Here is a 22189-nt window from a genome sequence, read left to right as displayed (position 1 = left end):
CCTATTTTTTGGACCTCTCCTTATATTAGAAAAATAAGATGTTTATTATTTATTAAAGACTGATTTGGGGTCTCTCTCCTAGGTACAACTAATAAGAAAGACAAAGGGGCATCTGGGTGGCTCAGTAGGTTAAATGTCTGTCTTAGGCTCAGGTCAGTTGTTGGGATCGGGCCCAACAACTGGCTCCCTCCTTGTCAGGGACTGTCCTCCTCCCTTTCCCTCTGCCCCTACCCCACCGCACCACCCCTCCACTGTAACACTCCCCCCACCACCCCCGCCATGTGGATGCTCTCTCTCTCTCTCACACATAAATAAATAAAATCTTAAAAATAAAAGACAAAGAAATATGTACCAACCTAGACCCTTAAAGAACACACATAACAGTAAACAATACAAGACAGTGTATAAATTGCTACTTTATGAAAAACCATCAGGAAATGCCACATGAGTTGCAGAGAATATGCTTTACAAAACAAATGAATTAAAAACAGGTCCTAAAAGGTCATAAATCTGAATGCTGATATAAATTAAAGTTGGGATAAAGAGATATTTTTAAAAGCCTGTGTAACAGCATAACAGCATTGAGCCACTTAAGCAGTCATATTTAAATCTTGGTTCCCCGTCCCCTCCTTTTTCTAAATATAGACTCAATAGTGGGCTTTCCACTTACTCAGTATAGTACCCAGAGAACATCTAATGTTACCTTAAAATGGAAGAAAGCAATGCATTTTTGTTAGAAATTATCTCCAGGAAGAAAACTCACTCAAGTTTCAAAAACAGTACCAACTTATAAGCAGTAAGTGTTGGTGTTTATAAGGAAGCCATAAAAAGTTGAGATATGGGAAGGAAAAAATGAAAAACCATAAGAGATTCTTTTTTTTTTTTTTTTTTGAGAGAGAGACAGTGAGAGAGAGCATGAGCAAGGAGAAGGTCAGAGGGAGAAGCAGACTCCCCGGGGAGCTGGGAGCCCGATGCAGGACTCGATCCTGGGACTGCAGGATCATGACCTGAGCCAAAGGCAGTCGTCCAACCAACTGGGCCACCCAGGCTTCCCAACCATAAGAGATTCTTAATCTCACAAAACAGAATGAGGATTGCTGGGTGGTGGGAGGGGTAGGGACAGGGTGGCTGGGTTATGGACATTGGGGAGGGGTATGGGCTGTGGTGAGTGCTGTGAAATGTGTAAGCCTGATGATTTACAGACCTGTACCCCTGCGGCAAATAATACAATATATGTTAATAAAAATAATTTTGTAAAAAGTTGAGATGTGTTTAAATTAGAAATGGGGGCACCTGGGTGGTTCAGTCTGTTAAGCCTCTGCCTTCCCCTGGCATCATGATCCCTGAGTCCTGGGATTAAGCCCAGTGCTGGGCTCCCTGCTCAGCTGGAAGTCTGCTTCTTCCTCTCTCTCTCCTTCTGCCCCTCCCCTCGCTCTTTCTCTCAAACAAATAAAATCCTAAGAGAAAGAAAGAAAGAAAGAAAGAAAGAAAGAAAGAAAGAAAGAAGAAGAAAGAAAGAAAGAAAGAAAAAGGAAAAAAAAGAAATGATAATTTGGGGGAGCTTCTAGAGAGAGTGAAGCCAGTGAATACTAGATGAAAGTCATATTGCCCACTGGCAGGGCTGACTGGCCACGGAATACACAGAACATAGAGGCTGAGACTCAAGAAATGGGAATGTTTGCTTATCATTCAAAAGCATGTAGGGGCTGAGGACAGGACACCCCAAGGTAGGCCAATCTGGCATGAAGATTATTTTGAGCTGGAGACAATGAAGACCCTGTGGGCTCAAGAGAAACTTTTGCCCATCCTTTAACTACTTAGAAGAACTCTAAAGTGGGGTTCTTTCCAGAATAAGGAGAGATACATTTTTCCTGAGTGACCCATCTATACAGCTGGGCAAACATCTGTTCTACTTACTGCTCTATGAATGCATTCCCTTCCTGTCAAGTCCCAGGCCCCTACTCCCTTCTCCTTAGTTCAGAGTGACATATAGACCTCATTTTCCCTGTATTTAGAACTTCCATGTCTGTGTGGATTACCATACATATGCTATTAAATTTTATTTTCTCCTGTTATTCTGTCAATTGATTTCTTTTTTTTTTTTTAAAGATTTTATTTATTTATTTATTTGTCAGAGAGAAGGAGAGAGAGCGCACACAAGCAGGCACAGAAGCAGAGAGAGAAGCAGGTTCCCTGCCGAGCAAGGAGCTCGATGCGGGACTCGATCCCAGGACACTGGGATCATGACCTGAGCCAAAGGCAGCGTCTCAACCCACTGAGCCACCCAGGTGTCCCTGTCAATTGATTCTCAGTCCAGTGAAAAGAACCTTTGAGGGGTCACAATTCAGTTCATAACAATGATTAACATCTAAAAAAAATTTCACAGAATGTTAAACTTATGTAATAGATGTTAAATGAGGAATCTTTCTGTTTCAGTTTAATTCACCTACTAAGGTAAGGAAAGGAAAATGGAGAGAATTGGCTTCATGACTCCTTAACCACCTGAGAGGGAGGGACTTCAAAGGCAAGAGCCCACATGGAATGAATCACTCAAAAAATAATAATAATAATAAAATCAGGCTGAGGTGGGTGGGGTGCCAAAAAATTTAATTTAATTTAAAAAGTGCTCGTATTATGAGGTTATAGTGAAAGAAGAGAAAGTCAACTTTAAATACCTTGCAGGCCCAGAGAGAACAAACCTAACTAGCTAAGTAAGAACTTTCATTTTGGGGGCACCTAGGTGGCAATCAGTTAAGTGTCTGACTCTTGGTTTTGGCTCAGATTGAGCCTCCACAGGGCTCCTCACTCAGCATGGAGTCTGCTTAAGACTCTCTCCCCTTCCCTCTGGCCCTCCCCACACATGCTTTCTCTCTCTTCCCAAAATAAATAAATAAACCTTAAAAAAGAAAAGGGGTAAGCACCTGCTGGCTCAGTGGGTTGAGCCTCTGCCTTCGGCTCGGGTCATGATCTCAGGGTCCTGGGATGGAGCCCCACATCAGGCTCTCTGCTCAGCGGGGAGCCTGCTTCCCACCCGCCCCTGCCTGCCTCTCTGCCTACTTGTGATTTCTCTCTCTGTCAAATAAATAAATAAAATCTTAAAAAAAAGAAAGTAAGGAAGGAAGAAAGAAAGAAAAGGGGAGCCTGGGTGGCTCGGCTGGTCTGACTCTTGGTTTTAGCTCAGGTCATGATTTCAGTGTCCTGGGATTGAGGCCTTTGTCAGGATCCATGCTCAGTGGCGAGTCTGCTTGAGACTCTCTCTACCTCTCCCTCTGCTCTTCCACTTCATGTTCTCTCTCTCAAATAAATTAACCTTTTAAAAAAAACCTCTCATTTCTTCACTTCCTCAGTGAAAGAAATCCTTCCTCCTACCCTATTAACCCCCAAATCTGAAGCAATGGCTAGTGGGGGGAAAGAGCAGGAGTGGGGAAAGAGAGAGGTTGATTATCTCCTCTTCTCTCATCCCAGATCACTGGCCACCACTAACTAGGGAGGGGAGGAGCCACCTGCAGTAACCCACAGTTTGGGGGTAGTGAAGAAATCTGTATTAGTTAGAGAAATGTGTATTAGGGTAAGTTATGGGGCAGTAACAACACAAAAATCTCACTTCTTTAACACACAAAAAAAGTTTATTTTTCGCTCACACAAAGTCCAATATGGGTCCAGATGACTCTTCAGGGCAGTTGTCCTCCACATATTGGCTCAATATTCCAGGCTGCTTTGGTACTGTGTCATCTCCATGTCATCATGATGCTTCAGGATTTACTCCAACAGTAGCAAAGACTATGGACAACCGTGTCCCTTTTCATAACTACACTGGCCCACAAGTGGCCATACCATCTCCAGGCAGTCTATTGGCTGGAACAGCAAAGCTTGCCCAAATATAAAAAGGGGAAAAGAGCTAAAAATAGTGGTGGGTACTAGTAATGTCCATCTAGGAGTCTCACCACAGAATTAATATTGAAGTCATGTATAAATACATGACTAGACACTGTCATTTACAGAAATGAGACTGACTGCTTGTGATTTTAAAAGATTGTCTTTTACAATCTGAGAGTGAGCAATAAGTCACAGGCCTACCAGAATTTTTACCAGTGGCAAGAAAAATTAACATCACTGAGTAGATTTGAGAGGTGCCACAAGAAGGCAAAATAAAGCTGTGTTCTATTTATATCCCTTGCATCATGTCGACTTCATATATTAATCACATCTTTAGAAGAGATCACAGAAATCAAGTTTAGCTCTATTTTTCATAATAAGACCTTTTATCTTTCTCTAGCTTAAAGACTGTAATTCTAGTTCTATATGTGAGGTTAGAAATGTTTGTTTTCCTCAGCCAGCTCTGCTTACTAAATAGTCTAACTAAATGAAGTCATTCATTTAAGTTTTTATTTATTTTAATTTATTTAAGTCTTTAAACTCCCTGGGAAAGGTGTATCTTCAACTTAATTTAACAGCAAACAGAAGATTGACATACATAGATGGGCCTTTAATTTAAAAGTCAGTTTTCAATCTTTTAGCAGTTTGGATTAAAAAATAAAACATTGTCTGCTTTCTAAAACAACTTTAAAAGCACAAATTAAACACGGATGATTGGAAAAATTGGTCAATTTGTTATCAATATCTTAAGGGCATTACATTTTCTGTCCTAAAAGACATGAAATAAATTTTCTGAATTAGTTTCTGGATTTAATACAACAAAAGACAGAATTCCAAGTTACTGTACTAAGAGATCAATGTAGATTTGGACAGCCAAATGCAAAATTTAATAAAAACAAATAAAACCCACACTTTGGGCCAATTTATCTAATAAGAATGATGACTAAAGAGGAAGAGTGGGGAAAACTGAGATTCTTGAAGTAGGAGAGAAGTTCTGTGGCCAATAACTGCAGGACAGGAAAGTTAGCATTCATTCATAAATTTAAAAAACCTTGTAAGGTTTCTCCTAACATAGTCCAGAAACCAGAAAGAATAAGACAAATTCTTATAAACAGGATATGTGTATATAAATATATAGACACATACATTTAAAATGTTTTTACTTTAAAATAACTTCCTTTTGGGGCGCCTGGGTGGCTCAGTGGGTTAAGCTGCTGCCTTCGGCTCAGGTCATGATCTCAGGGTCCTGGGATCGAGTCCCGCATCGGGCTCTCTGCTCAGCAGGGAGCCTGCTTCCTACTCTCTCTCTCTGCCTGCCTCTCTGCCTACTTGTAATCTCTCTCTGTCAAATAAATAAATAAAATCTTTAAAAAAAAAAAAAAATAACTTCCTTTTTGGGGCACCTGGGTGCCTCAGTCAGTTTAACAGCTGCCTTTGGCTCAGGTCATGATCCCAGAACCCTGGAATCAAGGCCTATACCGGAATTCCTGCTCAGTGGAGAGCCTGCTTCTCCCTCTCCCTCTGCCTGATGCTCTGTCTACTTGTGTTTTCTCTCTGTCAAATAAATAAATAAAATCTTAAAAAATAAAATAAAATAGAATAAAATAAAATAAAATAATTTCCTTTTTAAAAGTAACTGCATCTTCTATCCAGAAAATAGGAGTTTCACTGGTGTTGTCCTAATACCCAGATGGTTGACCACATACATTTTTTAAATTCTCCTCTTTAGAAGCCACATTTAATACTTAAATTTGTACACTTCTGTTTTTTAATCACTAAACACTTAGCATTATTTAGTTTCAAGTACTCAGTTTTTCTTTTATGAGGAAAAATTACAGTTCCTACTATTTCCTTACAATTTTATTAGATGACCCTAACTTACGGTTTGACTTGTAATTCTCTGAATTTTAGGTCTTGAAAAAGTGACATGCATTTAGTAGAAACTATACTTTAAATTTTGATCTTTTCCTGGGCTAGCAATGTACAGTAAAATATTCTCTTCTGATGCTGGGCACTGGCAGTGGCCTTAGCTCCCAGTCAACCATCCAGTCATGAGAATAAACAACCATCACACTGATAATCATTCTGTACCATACAACTATTCTGTTTTTCACTTTCGGTATAGTCAATAAATTATATTAGTAATCAACACTTCATTATAAAATAGGCTTTTTGTTAGATGATTTTGCCCATCTGTAACCCTGTAAGTGTTCCAAGCACACTTAAGGTAGGCTAGGCTAGGCTATGATGTTTGGTAGGTATATGAAATGCATTACAGACTTACCGTATTTTCAACTTAATGATGGTTTATAGGGACATAACCCCACAGATCATAGGAAATCTGTTAATGCTTTTATACTTAGCCAAGTTAATTTGAAAGTAGATAAATGCTGTCTGAATAGAATAAAATATGGAAGCAATGCCCATGAGTAAAAATCAACCAAAAAAAAAAAAAAAAACCAAAAAACCCAAACAAACAAAAAACCCCACTAAAGTTGTCATGTATCATTTAAAATAAGGGAGTTATATGAAAGATTATATATATGATTCATTCCTCATTCTTCAAAGCTTAAATTTTGTGTTGGAGTAGGTTTCTCTGTCTGATAGGAAACTAGCAAGTGCTCAAGCTTTGTTCCAGAATCTTTTTTACTAAGAGTAACTAAAAATGCCACAGAGGGAACAAGACCTATCTGAGCAGGCACATTTTATTAGAATGATGAGTTAAACTGAATACCAAGTGGTAAGTGATGGTCAACAGCAATGACGAAGGACCTGAAACTTGCAGAATCTAAGAGAGGTTGGGGAAATTCATTCCCAAATACTATTCACCCCAAATACTAATTTCATTTGTGCAAAATTCTACCGCATGTATTATCAACTTCTATACAGGTTTGGCAATCTTGATCTTTTTGGTCCAGTTTACAAAAACTGCAAGCCATCATTATCGGGGATAGTTAAGAGTAGTTTTTACAATGAAGGCTTAGGAGAGAGAAGTTGAGAAAAATAATACCAATGGTTAAAAATTTTGCCCTGGGGCACCTGGGTGGCTTAGTCGGTTGAGCCGCTGCCTTCGGTTTGGGTCATGATCCCAGGGTCCTTGATTGGGCAGAAAGCCTGCTTCTCCCTCTACCTCTCTCTGCCACTCTGCCTACTTGTGCTCTCTCTCTATCTTGCTGTCAAGTAATTAAGTAGGATCTTTTAAAAAAAATTTTTTTTTCCCCTAATAGTGTTCATAATGACTAAGATATGAGAGTGGCTGATAGTCTGTGTTTTGGTATAATAATTACAACTACTATTTAATAAGCAGTTACTATGAGCCAGATATTACTAAATGTTCTATATTTAACTTTTTAAAAAAGATATTTCTCACACCTCACACCAACCATGCCCCAACTCTTTGTATAATACAATGCAATTCTGACATTATGTAGAGTTAGTGCTGATCCATGAGGTAAGGACTCAGTCCACAAGTCTATCCCCATTTCCAATGCCAGTCACTAGCCCCAGGTTGTTACCCATACTTCTGATGGACCAGCTGTGAATTTGGGGATTCCCACAACCCCCTCCTGGGGTTCCATAATCTGAAAGAATAACATAGAACTCTGGAGAGTGCTTTACTTACTATGACAGGTTTCATATAAAAAATACAATTTAGGGGGTGCCTGGGTGGCTCGGTGGGTTAAAGCCTCTGCCTTAGGTTCAGGTCATGATCCCAGGGTCCTGGGATTGAGCCCTGCATCGGGCTCTCTGCTCAGCAGTGAGCCTGCCTCCCCCCTTCTCTCTGCCTGCCTCTCTGCCTACTTGTGATCTCTGTCTGTCAAATAAATAATTTAAAAATCTTAAAAAAAAAAAATACAATTTAGAACAGCCAAATGGAAGAGAAGCATAGGGCAAGACAAAGGGGTGGAGAACTTCCATGTCTTCTCTATCCCACTCTATCCACACCACTCTATCCACACCTCAAGGTATTTGCAAACCTGTAAGTTCTCCTTTAGAGGTCTTTATGGAGGTCTGTTATGTAGGTAAGATTGATCAAATAAATTACTGACCAGGTGATCAGCTTGAACTCTAGCCCTTGTTCAAAGAAAAGAGGGGACATGCTGAAAGCTCTAATCCTCTAATCATGCCCTGATCTTTAAGGCAACCAGCCCCCCTCTTGAAGCCATCTTGGGAACGCCCCAGCTTGCAGCCCACCTCATTAGCATATAAAAGACACTGTTAACACTTCCCAGAGTCCAAGTGTTTTAGGAGCTCTGTGGCAGGAACCTGGGACAAACACAAAATAGAGATTTCTTACAGTACCACGGATAAAACAAACAAGAAAAATCTGAGAAACTTGTAATAGTCAAGATGAGATAAGGACACGTGATGACGAAATGTATGTGGTATTCTGGATGGAACTCTAGGGCAGAGAAGGACATAAGCTAAAAACAATGGAAATCTGAACAAAGTAGGGATATTTAAAAAATGTATGAATATTTGTTCATTAATTTTAACAAATGTACCATGCCAATGTGCAATGTCAGTAATAGAAGAACTGGCTGGGACTCTACTTATTTGCTTAATTATGTTGTGAATTTAAAAATGTTCTAAAATAAAAATTTAACAATGCAGTATATTAACTATGAAAAATGGGTTCTCTTGGAGCTCTAAACATCCTTTTTAAAAAAGATTTATTTATTGGGGCTCCTGGGTGGCTCAGTGGGTTAAACCTCCGCCTTCGGCTCAGGTCATGATCTCAGGGTCCTGGGATTGAGCTCCACATCAGGCTCTCTGCTCAGCGGGGAGCCTGCTTCCCCCCCCCTCTCTCTGCCTGTCTCTCTGCCTACTTGTGATCTCTCTCTCTCTCTGTCAAATAAATAAATAAAATCTTAAAAAATATATATATATATATTTATTTATTTATTTATAGCGGGGAGGAACACTTGAGGGGGGTTTGGGCCAGATGGAGTTAATCTCAAGCAGACTCCCCACTGAGCACAAACCTGCTGAGGTGGTCAGTCCCATGGCCCTGAGCTCATGAGCAGAAACCAAGAATCCATCAACTGACTGAGCCACCCAGATGCCTCTGACCTCTAAACATCTTAGGCCATGTCTCCTGACAGGCTTACTCTGTATATTTATTTTGCTGCCCTAGAGGACATTTCAGCTGTAGCATGCACACCCCACGAGCCACACTTCTGTGTCTTTTAACTCAAAACTTTTAAAGTGGTGCATAATCTAAGTCCAGTGCCGGAAGTTATTTGTTTACCTAGCCAGTAAGAATAGGCTCACCTTGCTTAGGTAGTTACTGTTGGTTCCATTACTTGTGATCAGTTTAAGCTATGTCCATTGGACATTCACAGGTTTGTACAGATTCTCTAAGGTGGGAGTTTGGAGGATAGGGTGGGAAATGGGCAAAACATGCCCCCAACACATGGTTATTAAAAGAGATAAAACCAGGATTTGAACCCAAATCTTCAGACTCCCAATCAAATGTTTATCCCCTTTGAAGAAGCAGCCTATTAAAATTACAAGTTAAAAACATAAAGCTCAGGGCACCTAGATGGCGTAGTTGGTAGAGCCCTGTCTCTTGGTTTTTGCTCAGGTTGTGATCTCAGGGCCATGAGATCTGGCCCCAACCTGGGCTTCATGCTCAGTGTAAAGTCTGCTTAATACTCTCTCTCTCTCTCTCTCTCTCTTTCTCTCTCTCTCTCCTTCCCTCTGCCCCTCCCCACTCCTGAAAATAAATAAAACAAAAAAATAATAACAAAAAAATAAAAACATAGAGCTCTTTCAACTTTTTCCTTTTAAAAGCTACTAACAGGCTGCATATATATCACAATCTGAATTAATATAACATTACGTATATATATGTATAAGATTGACTGATTTCTATACTATAAATAAGTAAAGTTTGCCTGCCTGATGGCTTTCATTATTTTTCACAAAGATGGCAAACTATTTTTAGGATGGTATCAATGTGGGATTTTATGAAAATAATTAATTTTTAACTCTACTCAGTTTAGAAAAGAGATAAAACAAACCAATTCACAGTTTAAGTACATGCTAGAAGATAAGGCAATTAGTTGGTTTCCCCATATATTGGTTTCCCAATATTCCCACCCCCATATAGAATATAAACTTTTGGTTTGGGGCAAAAGGAAGCCACGAAATTTCTCTAAACAAGACAGCAACATAAATAAAACAAAAATTTCTGAGATAAAAACATTTGCAGCTGTACCCACAGAAGTAGAGGAAAAAATAAGAATCCAAGAATAATTTAATTCTAGCAATAAACAAAACTTTCGAGTATTATTGGCATGAGACACGGGGTTACCATTTCTTTTACTATTAGTTATGGGGAAAATATTTCTGTATTCAACCTGGGGCCAACAGCAACCAAGAGGACAGTGTCTTTGATCAATGAAGACATACTTGAGGCTGAGTATTCTAAGTATATGAACCTAAAATGATATTATTTAGTATGGTGATAGATTGTCAACTTATTTTTCATAAATATTTGACCCCAAATGTTCACATGTGTAGCACATTATTGGAAGTAAACATGAGCTTATGCATTCCAGTAAGCACATTATAATAACTCCATGAGTCACTGGTCTTTATGAGTGGATTCTAATTAAAACACAAAAACTAAAAACCAAACTAAAACAAAAACTTAAACCAAACCAAACCAAAATTAAAAACATCCTCAACTTTGAAGCAAACACTGCTTATCATATACCTGAAGTAGGATTTTTGAAACACTCTCACAATAAAATTGGAAATAAATTTCTAAAATACTGTTAAGCAAGAGGCTTGAGGGGGAAAAAACGAACACAAAGATACTTCCTGGGAGTTTGAGACAAGAAGAAATAACATTCAAATACAAAATAAACTATTCTGAATGGCAGTCGGCTCAACCCGCATTATCTCAACCACTGAGAAGTTACACCTTTCCACACCTAACTCATTCTAGCCCGCGTGCAGAAACAACTCATTCCGAACTGGATTAGTCACAACCATTTGGCGGCAGGACCTAGGCAGCAACCCAGCCTAGAACGTTGCGTTTATTTCTTGAGAAATGGCTTTTGCTGCAGGAGGTGGCTGGTTTCCGAGTCACCTACTTGCCTTTCTGTTTCAAATGGAGATACAACAAAAGGCAGAGGAGTGAAACCCTGGAGGGTCCAGACCAGGTCACCGGCCCCGGTGTTGCCACTCCTGGGATGAATGGCTCCCCAGTGTGCCCTTTGCATTCCAGCAGCGCCAGCACGGAAAGGTAAGGGCGGATGGAATGCCCTGCGGCCCATCAAGCGCTCGGGCACGCGGGGCCCTGCACTCACCATCTCGATGATCTTGGTCTTCCGCCCTGTCTTCCTCTTCAAGGTGAATATGTACTGGGCCAGCACCACCCCCGCCACCAGGACACACACACTGGCACTGGCCACCGCGCCCATCCTCGCCACCGCTGCCCGGTCCATGAATGGCGTGTCCTGCGCCTCCCGGCCAGAAAAGAAGAGGTCGCTGGACTGCTGTAGTCCTCAGAGAAGCTGGGACGCCCTGCCCAGCGGCCGCTCTGCCGGAGCCCCGCCTCCGCTCCGCCCCTCCCGCACAAGCCCTGCCCCACGGAAAGCCCCACCCCACGCTCTGACTCGCGGGAGGGAAGGCGTGGGGGGCGTGGCCTGCGTCCGCAGCTGAGGGTGGGTGTGAGACTGGTCTTCCTTGGATCTTACCTCTGAGGAACTGTCCAAGGACCCAAAAGGGAATGGTATCGATTATCTCTGTGCTGATGAGAACACCACAGAGTGGTTCACTCCAGCTCCCTACGGTAGAAATCCTATTCCAACCAGACCCAAGCAGAAAAAGTCGACTGTCTTCCACCTTCCACCCTCCTCAGCTACTCGGGACTACAGCCCTAGAAGGCGTTACAAACGACTACACATTAAGATAGAACCAACAGTACTGTTGTTGGAAATGTAAATTGGTACAGCTATAATGGAAAACTCTAGAAAGTCCTCAAAAATTAAAAATAGATTTACCATATGATCCAGCGATGCTGGTATATATCCAGAAGAATTGAAAGCAGGCACTCAAAGAAATATCAGCACACCCATGTTCCATTGCAGCCAAAGGATAATAGCCAAATATAGCTAAAATGTGATACAACAGAAATGTCCATCAACAGATGAATGAATAAAGAAAATACGATATATACATTGAATGGAATACTACTATTCAGCCTTTAAAAAGAAGGAAATTCTTCAGTATTTGACAGAACTGGTGAATCTTGGGCACATTATGATAAGTGAAATAAGCCAGTCACAAAAAGACAAATACTTCCATTATTCTACTTACAAGAGATAGTCAAAGTAGAATGGTGGTTGTGAGGGTTGGGGGAAGAGGAAGAAATTGAGTATTGAGTTTCAGTTTTGGAAGACGACAAAGTTCTAGAGATCCATTACCATGTGCCTATAGTTAAGAGTACTATACATTTTTAAATGGTTAAGTTGGTAAATTTTATGTGTTTTAGATCACTTTTTTTTTTTTTTAAGTGCTATGATTGGGGCACCTTGGTGGCTCAGTTGGTTAAGTGACTACCTTCGGCTCAGGTGGTGATCCTAGGGTCCAGGGATAGATTCCCACATTCAGCTCCCTCTGCTTCTCCCTCTGATCTTCTCCCCTCATTCTCCCTCTCTCTCTCTCCTTCTTGCATTCTCTCTCAAATAAAAAAAATCTTTAAAATAAATACATAAATAAAAAGTGCTATGACAAAAGGGTAAAGATGAACTTAGGCAGTATTCCTTTCACCACTGCTGTCCTTTTTCTGCTATATCCCACTCACTGCCTCTTCTATCATTTCCTCTTTTTTTATTATTTAAATTCAATTAGCCAATGTACAGCACATCATTAGTTTCAGATGTTGCGTTCAATAACTTATCGTTTGGGTATAATACCCAGTGCTCAGGGCACCTGGGTGGCTCAGTGGGTTAAAGCCTCTGCCTTCAGCTCAGGTCATGATCCCAGGGTCCTGGAATCGAGCCCCACAACGGGCTCTCTGCTCAACAGGGACCCTGCATTCCTCACTCTATCTCTGCCTGCCTCTCTGCCTACTTGTGATCTCTGTCAAATGGATAAATAAAATCTGTCTGTCAAATGGATAAATAAAATCTTAAAAAAAAAATACCCAGTGCTCATCGCATCCCATGCCCTCCTTAATGCCAATCACCCAATTACCCCATCCCCCCACCCACCTCCCCTCCAGAAACCTTCAGTTTGTTTCCTATAGTTAAGAGCCTCTCAATGTTTGGGGTACCTGGGTGGCTCAGACGGAAGTGTCTGCCTTTGGCTCAGGTCATGATCTCCAAGTCCTGGAATGGAGCCCCACATTGGGATCCCAGCTCAGCGGGGAGTCTGCTTCTTCCTCTCCCTCTACCTCTCCCTCTGCTTGTGCTCTTTCTGCCGCTCTCCCTCAAATGAATAAATAAAATATTTTCTTAAAAAGTTTCTCATGGTTTGTCTCCCTCTCTGGTGACTTCCCATTTAGTTTTTCCTATGACCTCCTGCTCTGTTTCTTATACTCCACGTATGAGTGAAACCACATGATAATTGTCTTTCTCTGAATGACATAATTTGCTCAGCATTATACTATCCATGTAAGTATTCATCCTTTCTGATGGGAGAGTAATATTCCACTGTATATACATGCCACATCTTCTTTATTCATTCATCTGTCGATAGACATCTGAGCTCTTTCCATAGTTTGGCTATTATGGACATTGCTGCTATGAACATTGGGGTGCAGGTGTCCCTTCAGGTCACTACATTTGTAGTGGGGTAAATATGTTGGGTAAATACCTAGTAGAGCAATTGCTGGGTTGTAGGGTAGCTCTGTTTTTAACTTGAGGAATCTCCATACTGTTTTCCAGAGTGGCTATACCAACTTTCACTCCCACCAACAGCGTAACAGTGTTCCCCTTTCTCCACATCCTCGCCAACATTTGTTGTTTCCTGACTTGTTAATTTTAGCCATTCTGACTGTTGTTAGGTGGTATCTCATTGTAGTTTTGATTTATATTTCCCCTATGCCAACTAATCTTTGACAAAGCAGGAAAGAATGTTCAATGGAAAAAGGACAGTCTCTTCAATAAATGGTGCTGGGAAAATTGGACAGCCACATGTAGAAGAATGAAACTAGACCATTTCCTTATGCCATACAAAGATACACTTAAAATGGATGAGAGAATGTGAGAATAGGAATCCATCAAAATTCTAGAGAACACAGGCAGCAGCGACTTTGGCTTCAGCAACTTCTTGCTAGACACGTCACCAAAGGCAAGGGAAACAAAAGCAAAAATGAACGATTGGGACTTCATAAGAAAAAAAGATTCTGCACAGCAAAGGAAACAGCAAAACCCAAGGCAACCTATGGAATTGGAAAAGATATTTGGAAATGACATTATAGATTTGGACTGGTATCCAAGATCTATAAAGAACTTCTCAATCTCAACACCAAAAAAACCCCAAAAATCCAGTCAAGAATTGGGCAAAAGACATGCACAAACATTTCTCTAAAGACATACAAATGGCCGAAAATGTTTCACCTCATTTCCTCCTCTTTGTAAGAATCAGGACTTGTTCTTGCCTGTCTTGTCTCTTGCAAGGGATTGATGTCATTTACCCTGCTTGTCTCTAGGGGTAACACAGAAGAGATCCAGAGAAGCTCTTTGGAGTTAGTGGTGTTGCCTGGTGAAGCTCCTTTTTTGGCTGGGATAGAGAATGAATTGCAGGAGGGGAATAAATGAGAGGTAGCAGTGAAGCTAGGGGTTGCTTTTCTCTGACCCTCTGTTCTTGATCATATTGTTCCAGCCCTGTATCAACTTTCTAGAACCCTAGCAGGAGTTCTTAAAGGGAAATTTGTGGAGAGGAGGTTCTTAGCAATGTAAAGTATGTCCCACCTGATTAGGCATCTGTTAAGAAAACAAGTTTGGAATGAACTATCAGGTACATGAATGCCCTTTCTGTGTCTTGTTTTGTGGCCAAGATTGATTCTCTGATGCCATAAAATGATCTTGGGGATATAGAGTGATCAGTTTCTTAGGAAGGATGTTAGCTTTTTTGTTCATTTTAATACAAGCACAATATATGTGAGAACCTGTGAATATATCTGAGAAAAAGATGACAAAAATTTTAAAGTAGTCCATTCAGGAATGTCATGTGGTACTTGAGCATCCTTCCCTGTGATCTACACTTCAGTAGGTCCTCAGCAAATGGTAAAACAAATTCTGGCCTATGATTGAATTTGGATGCATGTATTAATACCTCATAATTCTTTCTTGCAATAGGATTATTGCTTCAACTTCCCTCTAGTTTGTGGGTCTCTTGCAAGGGATTGATGCTATTTCCCCTGCTTGTCACAGCAGTTTAGATTGATTTAGCTGATTTTAAGACCACAATTAAGACCTTGAGATCAAGTCACTTGCTCTAATGACTGAACCAGCCAGGTACCCACTGTGATTTTTTAAATCTACTCAATTCTTAGGAAGGGAAATTAATGGTACACAATCTTTTCACAAATGGAATTTTGTGGTTTCTACAATTGCCACTGTAGTCTTTTACTGGGTTAGAGAATTAGTTTCCTACATCTGAATGTAAGAAAAGTAAGTTAACTGTACAGCAAAAGAGTAACTTGGTAGCCCGATAGGACATGGGTAATTATATAAATAGAATAAATAGGTACATTGACTTAACATTTCATCTCCAATGCCTATTTTTTTTTAAAGCTAATTTCTGCCTTGTCTTTCTTTTTACTAATGGCTTCATTAATTATGATTCTTTTTATCTACCCTGGCTAATATCATGGAATACATTTGAACTGGAAGCTTGGCTGCTGCAAGATACTTGAACGTTGGTTGGAATGGGTTTGGTAATTCTATTTCAGTTTTAAATTACACTAAAAGAACGCAGGTGATTTGAAGCAGGTCCAGGGGAAACATGTGAATATCATCATTGATTCTGGGTCATCAGAAGATTCAGAGTTACCTAGGTGATATTTCATATTGGAAAGCTAGGGAACATTCTGATCTGGGCTGCAAGGGAATAATGTATCTTTAGTGGTCCAATAATATCATATTATATATCATATTATAATATTTCTATGCATTTGAGTACATAAATGAGAATATGGGCCATATAATAAATACTGTCACTTCTCTTTAAAATTAAAAAAAAAATCGGGGCGCCTGGGTGCCTCAGTGGGTTAAGCCGCTGCCTTCAGCTCAGGTCATGATCTCAGGGTCCTGGGATCGAGTCCTGAGTCAGGCTCTCTGCTCAGTGGGGAGCCTGCTTCCCTTCCCCTCTCTCTCTGCCTGCCTCTCTGCCTGCTTGTGAGCTCACTCCGTCAAATAAATAAATAAAATCTTTAAAAAAAGATAAATAAAAATAAAAATAAAATTTAAAAAAATCAATAAAGGTGAATTTTAAGGGTTTATTGGATTTGTTTAAGAGTCACTCTCAGACATGAAATTTAATCATCTGCGTATTTACATGGTTATTAACACAATTAGCAATAAGGGGTGACGTAAATGTTTTTCAGAAACTCTCTCATAAAAGTTAATATTCATTATACATTTATTTATTTGCTACACATTATTTTTTATTTGCTACATATTATATTTCCACCAAGACATTTTTAAAAAAAAATCTGACTAATTTCTTTCTTCCTAGCATAAAGAAAAGACATTGGCTGGAAGTATCTTGGAAGTAAAAACTTCATTCTTTTCTTTTTTTCTTTACATGTATTTCTAATTTTCATTTTGAAATAATTTTAAACTTCCATAGAAGTTGCAAAAGTAGTACAATGGATTCCCATGTGATTTTATTTTTTCAGATTTTTGTTCATTTGTTCATTTGTTTTGAAAGAGAGAGAGCACCCAAGCAGGAGTGGAGGGGGGACAGAGGGAAGAGGAGAGAGGAGAGAAGCAGACTTCCCACTGAGCACACAGCCAGATGTGGGGCTCTGTCTCACCGCCCTGAGATCATCATCTGAGCTGAAATCAAAAGTTGGACGCCCAACCTACTGAGCCACACAGGTGCTCCCCATGTGTCTTTCATTCAAGCTTCCCCCCAGTGATACTATCTGACAACTATATATTATATCTATAGCACAATTACAAAGTAAATTGACATTGGTAAAATATAGAAAGTCAATTACACGTCTTATTTGGATCTCATCAGTTTTCACAAGCACTTTCTTTTATTGTTGGAATATAGTTCTAAGAAATTTTTTCAGAAGAAATCACCATCAGGATTAGGATACAGAACAGGATCCAGGAACAAGACCCAAACACCCTCCCAAAGAAGTTCCCTTGTATGACCACTTTCTAGCCACATCCTTACCCAAAACTAACCCCCAGAAATCACTGATATATTCAGTATAATGTCCTTAGGATCCACTAAGTTCTATGTATCAATACTTCATTTCTTCTTGGACTGATCTGGATTCCATGGTATAGATGTACAAGTTTCACCATTTACCCATTACACATTGAAGGATGTCTGTTTTTTTTTTCTCTTCTTTTTTGCATTCATTGAGTACTTAATAAATAGCTCCAGACTGAGGGGCACCTGGGTGGCTCAGTGGGTTAAGCCTCTGCCTTTGGCTCAGGTCATGAACTTGATCCTGGTGGGATCGAGTCCCACATTGGGCTCTCTGCTCTTCTCCCTCTCTCTTGCCTACCTGTGATCTCTGTCTGTCAAATAAATAAATAAAATCTTAAAAAAGAATAGTGCCAGATTGAATCGTTTTACTAAACCACAACTCCAGCTTCGTTTCTTCTTCCCTCCCTGGAGGCTGAGGGGTGGGACTGAAAGTTCCAAACCTTTAATAACCAATTTGGTCTTTCTGGTGACCAGCTTTCATCTGGACTCTTCAGAGGTTTGGATCCTGAGTCACTTTATTAGTTAAACTTCTCTGTGGTTCAGAGGGGCTTGTTAAAAATTACAAAAGATACTCTTTTTACTAAGGAAATAACTAGAATGTTTAGGAGCTCTGTGCCAGAAACCAGAGACAGAGACCACATGTCTGTTTTCCTTATACCACAGGCCATGTATCTCTAACAAAAAAGATTATAAGAGTTAAGATACTGATACATTACTAAAGTCCCATTCAATAGTTAATAATTAGTCCAGTCCATTATCTTTTCATATGAAAATGTTTCCCAGGGTGAGGCTTCTCAGGTTTGTAGGCTTGCTTTCTAGATCTTAAGTGTTCTAAAACCAGAAATGGCATCATCCTTTTAGGCAACTTTCTTGGTGACCAGAGGTTTTAGAAGTAATTTCTGTTGTTCCAGAATAATTATTCTCTTTGGGGGTGGCTTTGAGGCTGTGGATTGAGCTGGGACTAACAAATATTTGAGCTTGGTCCAGCATCAAGGTCCAATCCACCAGTCTCTTTTATTTTCATTTCAGCTATTAAAACTGACAACAGCCGGGGCACCTGGGTGGGTCAGTGGGTTAAATCCTCTGCCTTTGGCTCGGGTTATGGTCCCGAGGTCCTGGGATTGAGCCCCGCATGGGGCTATCTGCTCAGCGGGGAGCTTGTTTCCTCCTTTCTCTCTCTCTACCTCCTTGAGATCTGTGTCTGTCACATAAATAAATAAAAATCTTAAAAACAAAACAAAACAACCCTGAGAACAACCAAGATGCTATATATTTCACATTTTTCTCATTAGCCTGCATTTCCTTATGCATCAAGTGAACCAAATCCCTGAGAATTGAATCCATCTCTGAATCCCACTGTTACCTTTTAGTTTAGCAGGCCAGTTGCTGCTCCATACCTTGGGTGATCATGTGGTCTGTCAGGAATCAGATTGTTTGTCACTGCCTTTTTACGCATTCTCTTCCCAACCATAGGTTTACCAAGGCAAAGGAAGTGCTAGTGAATTTCACTGTTTTTAACACCAAATGCATATTTTTGAAACAACAATTAATTCTCTGGCACCAACTAGGTTTAATTGAATTGCACAATTCAATTCTGACACTGCCCAGAGTTAGTGCAGACCCCATAAGACTGCCCCCTCTTTAGATGCCAGCTTCAAATGGAGTGGCCAGGCCACCAAACTTCTGCCCAGCCAACTACTAATTTGGGGGTTCCCATCACCTCCTTCTCAGGTTTGCAAATTCACTAGAACTCACGGATCTCAGAAAAGAACTTCACACATATTAACCAGTTTACTATAAAGGACATAGTTACATGGAAAACGTGTCTAAGAAATGGTATGGGGCTTGGGGATGGCACACAGTATATAGGCCCTCTCTTGGTGCATCATCTTCCCATCACATCAGTATATATACAAATAGCTATTTTTCATTCTATATCTCTTGCCTATTATGAAGAGTAGAATTTAGTAGAAAAGGGATACACAAAACTCTCTCAATCTCCTCATTCAAGTTTGTTTTGTTTGTTTTTTCCCACGCAATCTTCAGCAAACCTCCCCTCGGGAAAGTGGAGAAGGGAACTTAAAGTTCAAATCCTCCTATCGTTTTTGGTCTTTCTGGTGACCAGCTTCCACCTTTTAGTTATCTAGGGACCTTACCCTTCTCCAGAGAGAGGTACAGGTTTGTATTGTTGCTTACATATTAATTTGTTGGAATTCAAAGAAAATTTTGAGGCTTAATTTCTTAAAAACCTACATTTGGTGGGGGTAGAGCTAGTAAGAATATTTCAAATTAAGAAATGTTATGTTTAATAATAATGTACAAGAATATTCATATTCCTTTTTTGGTGGTAAAGAAAGCCAGTCATACCAGAATGCATGAATTATTCTGGCTTATTTGTTGGCTATAAAAGTTGTTTCTTTTTTTTTCACATTATCTTACTGAAAACAACATATAACACACTATCCTATTCTTATATTATTTGCTTCTGCATAAATTTGCTAGGGCTGCCATAATGAATACTACAGAGTGAGTGGTTTAAAACAGTAATTTGGGGCACCTGGGTGGCTCAATGAGTTAAGTCTCTGCTTTCGGCACAGGTCATGATCTCAGGGTCCTGGAATCAAACCCTGCATCAGGCTCTCTGCTCAACAGGGAGCCTGTTTTCCACTCTCTCTCTGCCTGCCTCTCTGCCTACTTGTGATCTCTGTCTGTCAAATAAATAAATAAATAAATAAAATCTTAAAAAGAATAAATAACAATACCTTCTTTTTTCATAGTTCTGGTGTGATCATAGTTTTGGCAGGTATGGTTTCTTCTATGACCTCTCCATGACCTGCTGCCTTCATAGCATGTCCTTATATTGTCTTTCTGCCTGCAGATGTTTGTGTCTTTAATTTCATCTTCTTGTAGGAACACCAATTATAAAGGGGATAATTGGAACACCAATTATAAAGGGGATAAAGTGGGATAAAGGCCCACCCAAATGATCTCATTTTACCTTTACCTCATTAAGTGCCCTATCTTTATTTTTTTTTTATTTATTTATTTTTTTTTAGATTTTATTTATTTATTTGACAGACAGAGATCACAAGTAGATGGAGAGGCAGGCAGAGAGAGAGAGGAGGAAGCAGGCTCCCTGCTGAGCAGAGAGCCCGATGTGGGACTCGATCCCAGGACCCTGAGATCATGACCTGAGCCGAAGGCAGCAGCTTAACCCACTGAGCCACCCAGGCGTCCCAAGTGCCCTATCTTTAAACACAGTCACATTGTGATCTCCTGGGGTTTGACTTCAACCCAATTCAGCTATAACACCTTCTTTGCATCCTTGTATGTTTTTCAATGATCTTTAAAATATTTTAGTTCTGAGGGGGCACCTGAGAGGCTCCTGCCTTTGGCTCAGGTCATGGTCCCAGGGTGCTGGGATCGAATCCCGCATTGGGCTCTCTGCTCAGCAGGGAGCCTGCTTCCTTTCCTCTCTCTCTGCCTGCCTCTGCCTACTTGTGATTTCTGTCTGTCAAATAAATAAAATATTTTTAAAAAATAGTTCTGTATCACTTATTTAAATTTTGCGTTTGGTTTTTTTTTCCTTAAGATTTATTTATTTGACAGACAGAGATCACAAGTAAGCAGAGAGGCAGGCAGAAAGAGAGAGAGAGAGGAGGAAGCAGGCTCTCTGATAAGCAGAGAGCCCAATGCAGGGCTTGATCCCAGGACCCTGGGATCCTGACCTGAGCTGAAGGCAGAGGCTTTAACCCACTGAGCCAGCCAGGCACCCCTTGCATTTGCTTTTTTTAAAGATTTTATTTATTTATTTGACACACAGAGAGAGATCACAAGTAGGCAGAGAGGCAGATGGAGAGAGAGAGGGAAGCAAGATCCCCGCTGAGCAGAGAGCCCGTGCAGGGCTCGATCCCAGGGCCCTGAGACCATGACCCGAGCTGAAGGCAGAGGCTTAACCCTCTGAGCCACCCAAGTGCCCCTGCATTTGCTTTTTAATAATTCGTAGGCATAAGCTTTTTTCTCCCCCAAAATGCTCAAAGTAGTTAGGTGGAATCGAGATAACTCTTTGGCTACTAAAAAAGCAAACTGATAACACTTTTATTGTTGAATGTACATTTAATGAACGGTCCATTTTTCTTCAACTATTTCTCTTGCCTATAATGAAAATAGCCAAATTTAGGGGAAAAACTGAAAAGAGAAAATTATATAGGGAAAGAAGAGTAGGAAAGATTAAACTGCACTGAATACCTAATACATTATTTCTAAGGAAAATCTGGACCCTAAGGTCCCACCAATAGAATGTAGAAAGGCCTTATATTCAGAGGGCATACTTTGGGGTTTCTCAAGGATTGTACACCCTGTCCTCAGACCTAAATATTGTTAAATATTATGGTTTCCCAATTATTTGGCAACATAAAGTAGTTATACCTCAAAAACACTGCCAGAGAACAATTTCAAACCTACAACAACTCCACCTGATTGGCTGGGTTGGAAATTTATTGTCTAGATCACATACTGTCTATCCATACACGTCTAATAGAGCTTCTCAACTTCTATGCTAGCTCTGGAGGTTAACAGTGCAGCTGTAGAGGAAAAGATGTTCCTTTCCCCCAAGGATGTTACTACACAAATCATCGTTTGTGGATGTCCTAACAGTCTTCTGTTGGGATATAAATGTAATAGTTACAATGGAGAAGATTTAGGAGTGAGCAATATGCTAGTTGTATTTGAAGCCCTGAGGATAGGAAAGTGGAATAAGAGAGAATAAACTAAGGATCACAACATGGACAATATGAAAATTAAAGAGTGAAATTTTGGAAGAGAAGCCAATAAAAGATTTTAAAAAGGGCAAGCAGGAAAAAAAAAAAAAAAAAAAAAAAAAAAAAAAAAAAAAAAA

At 40.1% G+C, this 22189-nt stretch overlaps 2 protein-coding genes across 3 annotated transcripts in view; both read right to left on the bottom strand.

Annotated features, from left to right (window-relative positions):
- NT5C3A (5'-nucleotidase, cytosolic IIIA) overlaps positions 1-11449 on the bottom strand; it is a 51730-nt gene extending 40281 nt beyond the window's left edge. The window contains exon 1 of one of the 2 annotated variants that reach the window (XM_059395664.1): positions 11199-11449. In XM_059395664.1, coding sequence (XP_059251647.1) covers positions 11199-11336 — 138 coding nt within the window. In that variant the 5' untranslated portion in view covers positions 11337-11449. The remainder of the gene's footprint in view (positions 1-11198) is intronic. The other variant, XM_059395666.1, reaches the window with a different exon arrangement.
- Positions 1-22189, bottom strand: part of KBTBD2 (kelch repeat and BTB domain containing 2) — a 194110-nt gene that overhangs the window by 160908 nt on the left and 11013 nt on the right. The gene's annotated exons all lie outside the window — the stretch shown is intronic.

The sequence above is a fragment of the Mustela nigripes genome, chromosome 4, assembly GCF_022355385.1.
Source record: "Mustela nigripes isolate SB6536 chromosome 4, MUSNIG.SB6536, whole genome shotgun sequence".
NCBI lineage: Eukaryota > Metazoa > Chordata > Mammalia > Carnivora > Mustelidae > Mustela > Mustela nigripes.
This window is presented reverse-complemented; position numbering and strand designations above follow the sequence as displayed.